This window comes from Ziziphus jujuba, chromosome 4 (genome assembly GCF_031755915.1).
Source record: "Ziziphus jujuba cultivar Dongzao chromosome 4, ASM3175591v1".
Lineage (NCBI taxonomy): Eukaryota > Viridiplantae > Streptophyta > Magnoliopsida > Rosales > Rhamnaceae > Ziziphus > Ziziphus jujuba.
The window spans coordinates 30,402,501-30,418,105 of record NC_083382.1 but is presented as its reverse complement, the minus strand read 5'-3'; the positions used below and the strand labels follow the sequence as shown (position 1 = coordinate 30,418,105).

Here is a 15,605-nt window from a genome sequence, read left to right as displayed (position 1 = left end):
TTATAAAAAGGAGAATAATTAATAACTAAAAGAAATGGAAGAAGGTACTCAAGGCTCGAAAACCATTCATTCATTTAATTATTAGTATTCCCTAGCCTTCATACTTTGTCCATTTATTGTAAGGCCCCTCATATAAAGTATATATACACTCTTAGCCCTCTCTTTATTTTTTATTTAACTTTTTTCATCGTCCTTATCCTTTTTCCTTCAACGGTTCAACCTTCTAACCGATGAGCTGTATAGTCTCAATGCAAATCCTATATAATTATATATCCCCATATTTCCCCATGTCCAACTATACTACAAAACATATAAATATTGTTCATATTGTTTTAAAATATATAAGAGATTCTCAGCAAACTGTTGCATATATTAATGTGACCATATCCTCGTACACATGCATCCAAATCTCTTGGGAATCAAATTTTTAAGAAGCATGACATTGTTTTGTGAGATATATAATCAATATATCATTTAAAAAAAAACAGGTAACGCACATGGTGGTTTTTCCATTTGTTTGAAGTTCCAACTATTTGGTTTATTAAAATAGCGTTTTTACATGTACTAGGTGGAATTTTTTTAGTCTAACTAATTATTTCATATTTCCAGTATGCTATGATTTTATTAAAAAAAATGATACATATTGTTTGCGAGATTTAAAGTTTGTTTATTTGTTCTCCTTTGTTTTCTACTATAAGGATTTTATTATTAAAGTTAAAAGCTGTCCTTTATTATTATAAAGTCAGATTATATAGCACATAGTATTCCTTGGCTAGGCCAAGAATACATTTGCAACTCCACAATTCAAATTTGATTTGAATTCTCATTTGTAATAAGTTTAATATATGTGTATATATATATATATATATATATGCATATTTAATAACATTCGATTATTTTATTAAAATAAAGTTTCTAATTGATAACGGTTGGAATTTCATTTAAAAAATAAAATTTATTCTATTGATAAAATTTAATAATCAGCAAAGATATACCTTAATTTAATAAAATTTAATGATTAAAAAATGTATCTTAATTTAATTAAATAAAATAATCTTTTACTTGAGATAAACTATTATATATATATATATATATATGTGTGTGTGTTTAAAACTACCTAGGACATAGAAATACTACTTTTTCGTACTTGACTTTTCCTTTTAATGTGCTACTCATGTAAAATAATTGCAACATGGCTAGTTAGTTGTTAAACTGCGTGAATGTGTAGCGAACTAACCAAATAAATCATGGATACATTAATCTAATGAACACATATTTGGAAAACTTTAACTCTTCGTTTTTTTTTTAATAAGAAAAAGAACACGTAGATTAGTTACCTAAAGACTTAAAATGAAATTCAAGAAAGGCTTTAAAGTAAAAAGTTGGACTAATTAATTTTGCTATTTAAAAAGGAAAAAAAAGATGACATATAGTACTAATAGTAAGTTTCCAAGACAACTGGCCAATAGTGAGGAGACAGAAATTACCCTAAGCAGAGGTAATTACTAAGCACTTATATGTGCCGTGAGCAAATTAAATTTGATGGAATCAAACCAAGAAGAAGTTCAAATACAAAGTACATAATAAATATATATAAATTAACAAGATTTGTTTTCTGTTTTTAGTGGCTAGTCTTGGTTAATTGCTAGCTTTTTCTTTATTAATTCAGCCTTCTTTTATTGAAAAGATTGATATTTACAACTTACAAGGCATGTAAAATTTCTTGCCCCGATCAATCGATCTTTGCATGAAATAAATTTTTAATTATTTATTTATTCATGTGCAACAAGTTTGTGCAAAAGAATGGATATTGAAAAGATGATATAATTAAGTTGTAATTTTCTTAATAATAAATAAATTAGACTTGGTCATATATTAAATCGAGTCCTTATCCAATTAATATTTTCAAAAAAAAAAAAAAAAAAGAAAAAAAAAAAGAAGAAGTCGTATACGTAAATCTCACCCAATACACCAACCCAACAAAAAAATGAGAAGGGAAAAAATTCCACCCAGCAAATAATTTCCAATTGTTCCACGAAAAATTCCAGAATGAGATGAGATGCTATAGTTATCTGTACATATGCATTTATATCGGAATTCCACAACAGAGATCGATGTTATCCATGAAGATTGCCCAGGTTGTCAGTGAACCATTTGAATCCACGTAATGTCTACCTTCTTCTGCCACGCGTCAGAAGTAGAATCTTCACCTTGGGATGACTCCTAGGTCCCAAACTGGTCACCGGCCAGACTTGCTCATCTAACGGTATTACCCTCCATTTATATAGGAACTAAGAAATAAGAAAAGGGGAAAAAAATAAAATTAATTAGGAAAAGGACAAAAACGACAAAGAAAAAGAAAAATGGCAACATAGCCATATTTTTCACATGAATCGAGGATCCATTTAAGGTAAGAAAATGAAAGCATTGATCTTTAATAAAGGTTTCTAGAAAGAAATGGAAAAAATATATTCACCAAAAAAAAAAAAAAAAAAAAAAAGAAGAAGAAATGGAGTTTTCAACGAAAAAGGGTTTTTTTGATGTAGTTTGATGTAGTCATGCTTACAACCATACCAACTGCCAAAAAAAATCCAGTAATTTTTTGATAATCTATTTTTATATGGTTGTTGTATAAATTTTTTAACGCATAGTAAAAATAAAATATAAAATAAAAATATAAAATTATATCAATCATCTAAAATCATATTAATTATTTTTTATCACATATAAAAAATTTATAGAAGTACTATATAAATATAAATGGTTCAAAGGTCACCTGATTTTTGGAGCTATATTCACACACATAATTCTCTTACATTCTCTCAAAAAATAACAAAAAATCTCTTATTTTAACTGTCTTCATTTCTTTTCTTTCAATGTCCAAGTTCTGTAAGAAACAAAAGAGAAATTAATTTTTCAAATACTATATTGGTGTTGTTTGAAACAACATGTTGATTTTTTATTTTCCGTTTTTTAATTATTTAATTGTGTGTAATTAATTTGAACGCTTTAAATATTTTTCAGTGTAATTAGTTAATTAGTGATTATAAGATTTGTTATGTATTTAAAACAATTATAAATTTGAATAAAAAAAGAAAAAAAATCAAAATGTTTTCAAATTGAGTTGATTTTAAAATTTATAATAACAAATTACAATTAATATTAATTAACATTAAATAATAAGCAAACTAAGTACACTTGAGTATAAAAAATCAAAACAATAAACAACATTTTATTATCAAATGACACATAATTTTTGTGTTTTTTTTTTTTTAATTTTATTTTCACCCGTAACTTACAATGTACACAAATCGGAAATTGAAGTAGAAAGAACAATGTCTTTGGTCTTTATAATGATTTGGCACCAAATTATAAGCATTTCCATGCGGCAGTGTAGGACCCACACAGTGCCATTTTTCTTATCGGCAATGTTCATCTAGAAATCAAAAAATTTTGTAACATTAAAGTCCTCCCACGTGAGGTATCTTGCTCCCTGAGGTATTCAGCTATCTATTCACATTGAAATGCTAATTACTAACTAACAAAGGTTGTTGACCTTTATACAAACATTATTGAAGCTTATCAGAGAGGACTTTTTCCAACTGTACAATCAATTATTTTCTTGGAAATGCTAGCTATATCATAGATACATACATATATAGAACGATCATATGTACTCATGTGATGGCTGAGGCATGTCCATTAGTCCATTAGTCAAGCTTTGCTTATAAAGCTAAAAAGAGCTAGCCTAAATTAGATGGTCAAGGACAGAACACTTTGAGAAATTTTTTCAGTCAGCATTTTATTTTGTAATTGTTAAGGGAAGTTTGTCAAATTTTAAGGAATAAAAAGCAGTACTTTCTCTATCCCCAATACAGAAGAGGTAGTGGTCCTTTGAAATTGTCACAAATCAAGGACCTAAATTACTTTTAGTCCCAGAAATCCTCAAGAGGAAAAGTAATTATAGTAAAAGTCATCAACTTGATCTTCTTATTTTGTTTTCTTCATTTGAAACCCATGTATTCAAAAAAAGAAAAAGATAGAAACCGATCTGCCTAACACAATAAAATTAGCCTATTGTTTAGCATAACGTATAATTGTGGAGTCTACTGGTCACTGTCTGCTTTATGAATAAATTCCAGGCTAAAAGCAAACATGAAGTCTCTTTCATACAAATCATTACAAAATACATGCGATGCTTGCTAGCTACATAGCTTTTTTATCTCCTTTCAAAACCAGCTAGCTAAGCTTTTTACAAAAAACTGAAAAAACTAATTGCTTGGATTGCAATATAAACGAGGCTAAAAAAAGCCAGCCATATTAAGTACACCTTGCAAAGCTCACGGGGCTCAAAAGGCTACGTGTTTGAGACATGGAAGGTTGTGTTAATTTTGTTTGCTTTTGTTTGAGAGAGAATTAGGTGGATTTGGAACCAAAACAGCGTGTAGTTTTAACATTTTGTTGCATTGTATTGCTGTTTTTAATTTTAATTCCTTGTTGCTGTTTTTTTTTTTTTTTTTTAATATCTTTCACGATAATTACAATTCAAAACCCACCAAACCCATTGCTCTTTTTTCTAACAAAGTTTTACGTTACAAGTTGTGCCGATCCAAAGATTTTTTTTTTTCCAGCACCTAAGAGCATGTGTCCAACGTTGAGAGAAATATTAGAAAAGATAAATAAAAAGAAAGCAAAAATAAATAAAAAAGATGCTCTGCTAATTAACGTACAGTTGTCTCTGGAGTTTTGTCCACGGATTACAAGTTAATATTTTACCCACTCCTTTTACTACAAATGCCTTGCCCAGTCATCAAGCAGAAAAACTTAATAACATTGATTTTACAATTTTGTCCTTAGAGTTCGAGGTAATATCGGACAGAGTTGAGTAACTTTCTATATTTAGTATGGTAATAAAAATGGCTGTTTTTCTTTTTGGAGCAAATGGTTTAGAGAAACTATTTACCAAAAAAATGGTTTAGAGAAACATTTGTAAATTACTTTTGTCTTTTTTAACCTTTCCTTTTTCTCATATTAGCCTACATAGTTGTTGGTATTTGCAATGATTCCCCTGTTTTTAGATGCCATGGTCTTATAAGTATATGAACATTGATAACGTTTTTTTTTTTTTTCTTTTTTTTTCTTTTTTCTTTTTTACAATAAAAATCCATAGTTACGAATGATATAATGACTTTTATTCTATTACTAGTATTGTTATCTTGTGTTCATGTTTTTGTGAGTTAACTATTTTTTATTATCTGTTTAATCCCAATTAAATGTTCATTATTTTTTATTGTTGTGGAATCGGATTTTTATTTTTAAATGTAGTTTAACTACTTTTTTTTAAGATCGTGAATTAGCAATGTGATATAGCACATGATTATTAATGATATATTTTTCCTTTTTTATAAAAAAAATTTATAACTGACGATGAATTATGTAACGATTATTATCTTATTATTAATATGATTATCACGTGTTGACATATTTTTTAGTTAACTTTTTTTTTCTATTCATCCGTTTAATATCAATCGAATTTTAAAATTTATTATCTTTTTCATTTTGTTACCGTTTTTTATTTTGTAATTGATCATCACACATATTGTATAAATGAAATCATTTTAGTCAAGAACCTTTTGTTCATTAATCTATTTTGTCAAGAGCATTGCCGTTCATTTTTTATGGTTGTATGCAGTGGACTTGCTCGGAATTGTAAAGCATTTTGGGTCATGATCAATGTATCATCTATGTTTATGAAACAGAATGTTTCATAGTCTATGCCATACAATACAAGGTAAGTAGGTGTTTGTAATTGTAACATGTCTCTACAGGTTAGAACCTGCTTTTTTTGTTGATCAATTGTGCATCCTTATGCATGGCATTTTAATTTCGTATCACACACCGATGATTAGGATCATATGAATGCAATTATCGATTTCGTACGTGAATCTACCTCCTTTTTTTTATTTTTTATTCTTTTTCTTAAGATTCATTAATTAAGCACCTTTGGTGTCAAAGATCAAATGAATAATTAAGCCTAATACAACAAAAAAATGTAACAAAAAGTAGCTTTTATATATATAGTGTAAATATTATTTAAACTTTTTCGATTTTGTTATAGTTATATTTAGATTTATATTTTTTTAAAAATTAATGATAATTTTTTAAAATTTTTTCATATTTATCAAAATAGATCTATTTTTCAGTTTTATTCTAAATTAATTTTTACAGCTAAAGGATAAAAAAATTTAAAATCTGCATTTTATGATCTAATGTTAATTTGAAAATACAATTATAGTGATTAAAAATAACTTATAAAACGATGAATATGATCTAAACTATGATTTTTCAAAAAATAATGATTAATTGTAATTAAAATAAAATTGAAGGAATTTAATGAAATTTTACTAATATATATATATATATATATAAATTGAGGAAAGTCTGGGTATGGTAAATGAGTCTCTGTATAGTCCAGATTCATTTGTCCCACGTTTAAGACTAGCTGGCTTTTCTTTTTTGGTGAATGGGCAGCATGTTTCTTGCCAAGAACATAGTTATTTGTTACGTAGACTCATGGTTCTTTGTTTCTGTATCTAATTTATCTATTCAGAGGAAATATGATGCGCATTCTTATAGTCGTTAGCCAGGTAGCCTTAGCTATATGTATAAATTTGGGTTCCGAAGTCAATGTGATTAGTCAAAGGTAATTTAATCATGATTAATTAATCATTTTTAACCAACTTGTTAATTAATCAGAGTAAATTTTTTTTTTTTTCATCTTCAGTAAAATTGAATGTTTAATTTGATAATATATACGGCTCTGTTTACAAATCATCTTTCTGACTTTAAATAAATCGTTTACACCCCCTAAGGTAATTTAAATTATTCTTATATCCTTAGTAAAATTAAATTATTTTTAAAAGCTTTATTCTTCTTTTTCTGTTTACAATACTTAATTCGAAAACTTCAAAATTTTTAATATATATTTTTAATTAAATTTTATATAAACTATGTCATTTTTTTTTTAAAAGTTATATGATAATTTTAATTACATAAGTTTTTTTAGGTAATTTATATATTTGACAAATACATGTAGTTAAATATATTTGAAAAATTATAATATATTTGACAAATTACAATATATTTAGTTAGATAGATTTGAGAAATTATCATTTAGTTAAAAAAACCTTATATTAAAATCTAAAATCATCATATATATATATTTGTTTTAACTGAAAAACTATCAAATAGTTTAAATATAATTAGTTTAAAATATAGATTAATAAAATTTTCAGTCTTCAAATCAATTTTAGCAAAATTGCCAAAAAAATATTTTATTGCAAAGAAAAAAAAAAAAAAGGAAGAATAAAACATCTAAAAGTAATTTATTTTGACGAAGGATATAAAGGTAATTTAAATTATCACTGTGGGATCTAAATGATTTATTAAAAATAGTTGAGAGATATTTTTGTATTTATCCAAAACTTTAGGATATAAATGATCCCAATTATTTATTCTTACTAATAGAATATTATATATTGCTTTTGTTTTTTTGGTAATAATATATTGCATGTTTCATATATAGGTCTATCTACCTGGTTTAATTTTCTATCCGACGAATACGTACAGTACTAAATACATACCCTTTAAATAAATCCAATATAATATAATATCTCTTAAAATCAAGCATTTCATATATAGCTACAGCATTATTTTCTCACACATTTTGTATTGGAGATCGATCAAATAGAAACTCTTGCAAACTTTTTTGTCATATATATATATATATTATTTTAATTTCTTATAGTGCTGGCTACAAGTTTACATAATTGTTTTTTAAATTTGAATATAAATGTATTCATTCATATAGAGACACGGACGAAAGCGAGCATAATTTGGCTTTTTCCCGATTCAAATAATTTAATAATCTCTGTATATTGCTCTCTGTGTCAACGACTAAATATGGTGGTTGTCCTTATGGACTGTCCAAATTAATCCAAAGTTTATGTTCATGGAATTTAATCAGCCTTCACAAACTTTTTCGTACTTGCTTGGTCGGAAAGTTATAGGAAGGAGACAATTTATAATACTAGCTAGACACTGTAGAGAGCTAGCAATTAATTATGTGTAGAAGTGACCATGTTTTAATCATCAACGTAATAGCATGATAAAAATGTGTGTGATTAATCAATGAAAAGAATATATACTTTTACATGTAATTACTTTATTTACAGTGTACCAGTGCCGGAATATCTATTTGTACCCAAAAAAATAAATAAATAAATACTGCAATATATATATATATATATATATATATATATATATATATTTTTGTCAACAAATACTGTAATATTTCTATAGTAGAGAAAATTTTTACTAGTGCTGCACAAACTGCAAAGAAACAGCTATTAATTTCAATTATTTTACCCCCCAAAAATTAATTAATTTAGTAATTACCAAACAAATAATTAATTAATTCAATAATTTTATTAAGTAAAAGCAAGTATATATATTCAAAAACATTGAATCAAGTAACTTTTTATTATTTAAATTTTTTTTTTGTGTATGATACTTTTTTTTTTTTAATATTCAAGTGTAGGGATTTAAATTTTGAATTATTATCATATAAATTTTTTATGAGATGAATTTACTTGTAAAATTTCATCATTTAATTATATTTTATATGTTATTACAGAGAACTTATGTCCTCCAGTTTGTAACAAATTAATAAATAAATAGTATAAATGTAAAATCACATGAATGCATGCTTCTCTGGTCAATAAGATAATTAACATTTACGTGTGTTATTAGTTAATTTTTGAAATGAAAAGTTAAACTTTAAAATTTCTAATAACAACGGATGAGGGGATTTACCTTGGAATAAATAAATAAAATCGAATCAATTTTAAGGCTCTAGTATGTGAAGTTCACCATCTACCTCATGCTTAAATAAGTGTATGTACAACTTTTTTATAAGTGAATTCAATTATTGAGAGTGGTTGAATTACAAATATTTGATATGATATGTTTGTTAAAATGGTCTTAAATAATTAAATCTAATTTATTTTAATTTAAAAAATTAAAAATATTCTCTTTTAAATTGGATGTGCCATACATGAGGTAAAATAAAAAATTTAGAAGGGGGACCTCGCAAGAAGAGACTTTTATTATTATTATTATTATTATTATTTTTTGGTGAATTCGCAAGGAAAGACTTTGTTTTGTACTTGAGTTTATATTTTTATAAATCCCATCAATACTAAGTTGATGTTTTGTCCCTGAAAACTAAAACAAAATTTTAAAATGGTTTTGGAATTGGGATGTAGATATACAAATGTACTTATCGCGAGGAATTTACGGAAGAGCATCGATTAAGGTGCTCTTTATTATTAATTTTTTTTTATATATTTTTCTTTTTCGCCATCTACTTTAGAGTGTCAATGATAAATAGTTTAAATAATTAATTTTTTGATTTAAAGTAATAAATATAGCTTGGCACAACTTTTAATAACTAATTTTCGTTTAACTTAATATGCAACATTACCCACGAAATAAGGATGGAGCCATAATTATTCAATGAAAGTAACAAAATATAAAGAATAAGAATAAAAGTCACGTTTGACATGTCTATTTGTGTTTTTCTTCTTTTTTTTTTTTTTTTTTTTGGGTTAAAAAAAAAAGATGCTCTTGATTCTTTTTAACAAGACTGTTGTTTTCTGAAATATTTATGAAATAAGTATTAAATAAATTACCTTATAAAAAAAGGTATTCTGCATGTAATACCTGCGTGTTTTCAGGTTTATAGGTATCCATAAAAATACCAACGCATATTTACATATATTACATCCAACGGCCAATTTAAACAAAGACAAATTTGCCTGATTTATCTACAAAGTTATTGTGTTTTTTTTTTTTTTTTTTCCCCCCCTAGCAAATAAAAAAAAAGAATATTGAGATGTTTATTATTGAAAAAAAAAAAAAGGAGTTTCCATAACGTTGGGCCGTAATACAATTCCCGAAAATATATGGTATTATTGCAAATTAACAAACAACTCCGGTACATACAAAAAGAGCCAAAAAAAAAAAAAAAAAAAAAGAAGGAAAAAGCAACAAAATCATTAACCATCCCAATAAAAGTAAAAAAATATACATACACATATGTATATTTATGAATAAAATAAAGAAAAGAAAATGAAAGAAGAAGTGAGTGGACTGTAAAAAAGGGAAAAGAGAGGGGCAAAAGGAGGAAAACAGAAAGAGGGGGGGAGAGGGGGGAGAGTGACTGGATAAAAATCCGCTGTTGGAACAGCCCACTGGAAAGGCGAGAATGGCCCCTGGTTTTTCTTCCCAGAAACCAACTGTATTTCTCTCTCAGCTAACCCTAGCCTTTGTCCCCTTTTATACCCCTTCTCTCCTCACCCACCATTTCCTTCCTCAACATAATCAGAGATGCCAAATTTCACATCTCTGTCTTCCTTTTACCACTCATCCTCTACCCAAATACTGTTCTAGGAAAAAAAAAAAAGAAAAAGAAAAAGAAAACGAAAATACAGTACTATCTTCGTCTTTCACTGTTTTTTACTCTTTTTTCTCTCTTCTCTTATCTTCTCTTATCTTCTCTTCTCTCTCCTTCTCTGTTTTCCTCTGTTTTTCGTTTTTCTCCCTCATTTCTTTGTTGTTTCCGCTCTTATGTCCCTGCCCAGTTCTTAAATTTGAATTTCCTTGAGTTTTTCGCAATACCCATATCGTGTTTTTTTTTTTTTAATAATTTTTTTCCTCCGCAAATTCTATCAATCGGGTTTGTACTGGGATCGTAATTCCCTCTGCCTTTGTGTTCGGGATTTTGGATCTTTTTATTTTTATTTATTTATTTTTTTCGTGGGGGATATATGCGTATTGCTTACTCTTTGGAATTTTGAGAGTGTGAATGGGGATTGAGACGACTTTGGCTGATCGGAAAGCTAAAGAATTCTGCGAATTGCCGAAGGTGACGAATTCGAATAGCAACACGAGGAAGAGCCGGCGACGGCAGAAGAAGATGTCGCTGGTTCAGAAGCTATTCGAGACGTGCAAGGAAGTCTTTTCCTTTGAAGATGGGGTTGACAGTGTTCCTTCCAATGAAAATATTCAACGGCTACGCTCTGTCTTGGGTATGTTTTTGTCAATTTTTTTTATTTTTTTTTCTATGATTGATTAATTTCAATCTATATAAACGCTGTCATCCGGTGTCTCTAGATTGGTAATTGGATCAAAAAATTGAACTTCTTGCTTAGTGGTTTTTGTTTGGGTATTTAACTCCTCCAATTTTGATTGAAAGTCTCAAAACAATTTTCACTGTTTTTCGTTTCCAAGCGGATTTGACTTGTCTATCGTTTCGAGTTTGTTGAAATTGTGCGTTATCGTCAAAATGTGCGTGCTTTTATTGGCTTTGTTTAGAGGTGCTTATCTATATATACTATTTAGGGTCCTTTTATGGCAATTTAAAAATAGCTTTTTAATCATGGTCTCGTTTTGTCCATTGCCTTAATTTTTTTTTTTTTTAAAAATTCCTTTCACCAATACGTAGCAGCCTTTTGTACGAAATTTTGCATGCCCTTGCAGATCGTCTTGATTCATGTAATTCCCGAGATGTATGGAATTTTTTTTTTTTTTTGTCCTGGCATATGGTACGAATACAATGTACTTCTTTCTTTTTCTGTTTTCCGGCTATATACATGCACCAATGTATTCGCGTATTCAGATATTGGCTACGCTGAATAAAAAATGGTCAATTCTGGTCCCATGTGTTTTTTTTTTTTTTTTTCTTTTTGTGGTGTAAAAAGTTGGTTTTGCTAGCTTTTGCATTTTCTGTGTTTGTTTTTGCCCGCCTTCTCTCTTGAACCTGTGATCTGGAGATCATAACTCACCCACTTGACCACATGAACTAGAAGGTTTCTTATTAAAATCGCTTGGTTTTTTTTAACCCTACCGGAAAACGTTCTATAGAGTCTTTCTCAGTAGCTGCAAGATAGCTGGCATGGTATTAACATCTTAGGTGAAAATTGTTTAGTTATGGCTCTTTTCTCTTTTCCCTCTAAAGAGTTACCAGTGTACGACTTACTGATGTACAAGCATTAAATCTGAAACATGACAGGACTGTGGATGTTCCTTATTCATGAACGTGTTGGCTCTTTTTTGTTCTTGATCCTTTGTTTTCTTTTTTTTTCATTTTTAATTTTTTTTCTTGGATGCTCATAGGCCTTGTTTGTTATGGTGCAGATGACATGAAACCGGTGGACGTTGGCCTGACTCCTGATATGCCATATTTTAGGACAACAGCGGCGCGTAGAACCCCAGCAATCACATACCTTCATCTCTATGAGTGTGAAAAGTTCTCGGTGAGTAAAGTCTTCTACTGTTAGTAAATGTATGGGAATTAATATAATAAGCTAATAATGGGAAACCTCCTTCCATTTCTTATCAAGTGTTTCTACCTAGTGCAGATGGGGATATTTTGTTTGCCACCATCTGGTGTAATTCCACTTCATAATCACCCAGGAATGACGGTTTTCAGTAAAATTTTATTTGGGAAAATGCACATCAAGTCATATGATTGGGCGGTCGATGTCCCTTGCAACGCATCTACCCATGTGAATTCTACACAAAGTAAGTTGTTCTTTCCTGCAGTTTCAACTTTGTAGATGGAAGAATTAAACTGAATTATAAGGACATGCTTGCACACATTGTATAATGTATCTTGTTTTACTAATGGTTAATAATATATGGAAAATTCCTTGAGAATCTTAAAAACATTGCAAGAGTATATTATATTTTCAGATATTGTTCTGCCCTATTTGTTAAGTTTCTTACGCCAAAAAAAAATAAAATATATATATATATAAATAAATAAAAAATCTTGAATTTTGAATTCGTAATTTCAGCTTTGTGTGTCTGGTATTTGGTGTTAGAGTGCATATAGAATAATATTGCATTCTCAACTGTCGATAAAAAATTCTTGAATATATATTTTTTTGGTGAATACAAATTCTTTTGATTTTATGATGATACCACAATAAGTCAAAAATAGATTATTCTGTATTAAGCAGCAACTCAAATTATTATATCAAAAAAATATCATCTTCCTCTAGTCATTTATTTACCAAATTTGAATATGGGCTTGACGCTACTTCCTGAGAACTTAAAGAGGGAAGATAAGAATTTCTTGGAGTCCAAAGTGAGAGAAAATTTCAGAAGGGGCTAATTTTGCTGAAAACGCTAGATGAGGGTACAGTGTTTTAGTATTTATCGAAAAGAGTACAGGGTTTAGTCTGTCTTTCCGAATATGGCTATGATGGATTTTGCAGTTTATGGTGTCACCTAAAAAAGACAGGTAAAGAGTCATTGCTTGTCACCTATCACATATTTAATGTTTTATTGTTATCCTGTGCCGTGATATCACGACATGTACTTGAACATTAACTAGTCTTGTTGACAGGTTCTTTTTAGGTGCTGCGTGGATTAGACTTTATTTGAATTTTATGCTTTAAATGAGGTTATATTTTTCTGTAGCCTTCCCTGCTTGTTGGGAAATTAAGAGTTGGGACTTGTTTTCGCTTATGCAGTCTCAAGTTCTGATGTCCGGTTGGCTAAAGTGAAAGCTGACTCAGACTTCACTGCTTCGTGCAAGACCTCCATCCTCTATCCAGCCGATGGAGGCAACATGCATTGCTTCACAGCAGTGACTGCCTGTGCGGTGCTCGATGTGCTCGGCCCTCCGTACTCGGATTCTGATGGTCGGCACTGCACATATTACTTAGACTACCCGTTTTCCAAGTTTTCAGGTACCTTCTATCTTATTTCATAATCTAACTTCTCTTTTTCACCCAATGAGCATATCTTTCTTTGTTTCCCTCCTTACTATGAGTCTTTATTACATCATATTCTATTTGAAATTTCAGTTGATGGCGTAACGGTACCGGAAGAGGAGAGGGAAACTTATGCTTGGCTTAAAGAAAGGGAGAAACCTGAGGACTTAGCTGTAGTTGGAGCAGTGTACAGAGGCCCAAAAATAGTGGAGAGATGAGATCACATCAAGCAGTTCCATCTGACCCACCCATGTCGTCATCGTTCCATCTCATATAAAATGGCTGCTGTTCATTCTGTGCAGTAGTACTTTTTTTTTCTTTTCTTTTTTTGTGTTTTGTTTTTCGTCTCTCTGTTTTTTATTCTGTGGAACGTGAGGCCCTTTGTGCCCCCTTTTTTTTTTTTTTTTTTTTTTTTGGTTGATTCCCATTACAGTTCTTGTAAATACTCAAAAAAAGAAACGAAAGGAACAAGATAAGTGTTCTGGTTACACCTGAAATGGGTATGAAAGTTGCATTGAAAATGTTTTGTTTTTTACCCATCAGCATCTTGATTAATTTCTCTAAGCTCTATTTGCTCCAAAATCTTTGGTTTCTCAGATTGATAATGACCCAAAGTTGAAAAACTGAAAAGCTTTTAATGGGTGATGGAGTGGCTACAAGACAAAACAATGGTTGGGGTTTCGTAGGAGGTCAAAGTTTGGTCATTTTCTTGGAGTCAAAGATCCTATATATTTTCCAATTTTGTCTCATTCATGGCATGATAATCTGATTTTTAGCTTTGATTTGTCTTTAACTTCCTTTCACATGGAGAGCGAGAGACACAATGTCCTTGCGTTTGGAGACAAACTGGAGGAAAATTGGCGCTTTGCTCCAGATCATTCACCTACCATATTCATGAAGAAATTCTTACCTTCTAATTTATGCAAGGGATTTCTAATTTTTTTTGGGACACTCAATAATCGGACGAAAAATTATTAGAAACCTTTGATTTTTTTCCTATTTCCCTGTTTTTAGGGGAAGGGAAATGATTTCAAGGACTTATTTATTTATTTTTTAAAAAGAACATTTCAAGGATATCTTGGCAGACGTTTGTTTCAATAGAAAATCTGTAGTTGCGGTTGCGTACATAAGTTATATACGTATACGAGTTTAAAAAGACAAAAAAGAAAAAAAAAAGAAAAAAAAAAAAAAGACAAAGATCTTTGCGTACGTTTGTTGGAGGTTTGAACCGAAAGGGCAAAGTCAGAGCTTATCTACGAACAGGAAGAGAAACAAGGATCTTCGGGGAAATTAATAAGTTGTATGGATCGAAGCAAATAGTCCAAAGGCTGCAGGCACAAATTTCTAAATAAATACTCCATGGTTTTCTGGATTTTCATCGCTTTGTTTCCTCACTTTCTGGTATTATATTCTATATATAGATATTGTTTTGAGTCAATAACAGAATTACCAGAACAACCCTGTATTAATGATTCTTTCACACCGCATTGAAGTTAAGATCGTTAGAGATGCTATGGGGCTCAACATGCTAGAGCTCTATTCCTATCAATGGATGTTGGGATCAAACCAAAAGTTACGGCTTCTTCTTCTTCTTCCTTCACGTACATCTTCTTCTTCTTCCTTCATGTACATCTTGGTCATGAAGTGACATTTTTCATGTTAATTTGTAGGTTTAATTTTTTCATGAATCTTCGGAAGCTAGCTAGAGCGAGGGTCCTGCCTTGGTGAAGATATAAGGGACTTCTTGTCAAGACACTATTG

The 15,605-nt window shown here is 29.5% G+C and overlaps 1 protein-coding gene across 1 annotated transcript; it reads left to right on the top strand.

Moving 5' to 3' along the window:
* The first annotated feature begins 10,298 nt into the window (after positions 1–10,298).
* LOC107415548 (plant cysteine oxidase 2) lies at positions 10,299–14,379 on the top strand. Its single transcript, XM_016023885.4, has 5 exons — positions 10,299–11,150; positions 12,259–12,377; positions 12,483–12,645; positions 13,602–13,820; positions 13,938–14,379. Exons 1-5 carry the CDS (start codon positions 10,928–10,930, stop codon positions 14,060–14,062), a joined length of 849 nt encoding a protein of 282 aa, XP_015879371.1. The 5' UTR covers positions 10,299–10,927; the 3' UTR covers positions 14,063–14,379.
* Positions 14,380–15,605: the final 1,226 nt, after the last annotated feature.

Coding starts and splice junctions, on each gene's coding strand:
- LOC107415548 (XM_016023885.4), top strand. CDS start 10,928: ATGGGGATTGAGACGACTTTGGCTGATCGGAAAGCTAAAGAATTCTGC. Junction 11,151..12,258: donor ACGGCTACGCTCTGTCTTGG/GTATGTTTTTGT, acceptor GTTATGGTGCAG/ATGACATGAAACCGGTGGAC. Junction 12,378..12,482: donor ATGAGTGTGAAAAGTTCTCG/GTGAGTAAAGTC, acceptor TACCTAGTGCAG/ATGGGGATATTTTGTTTGCC.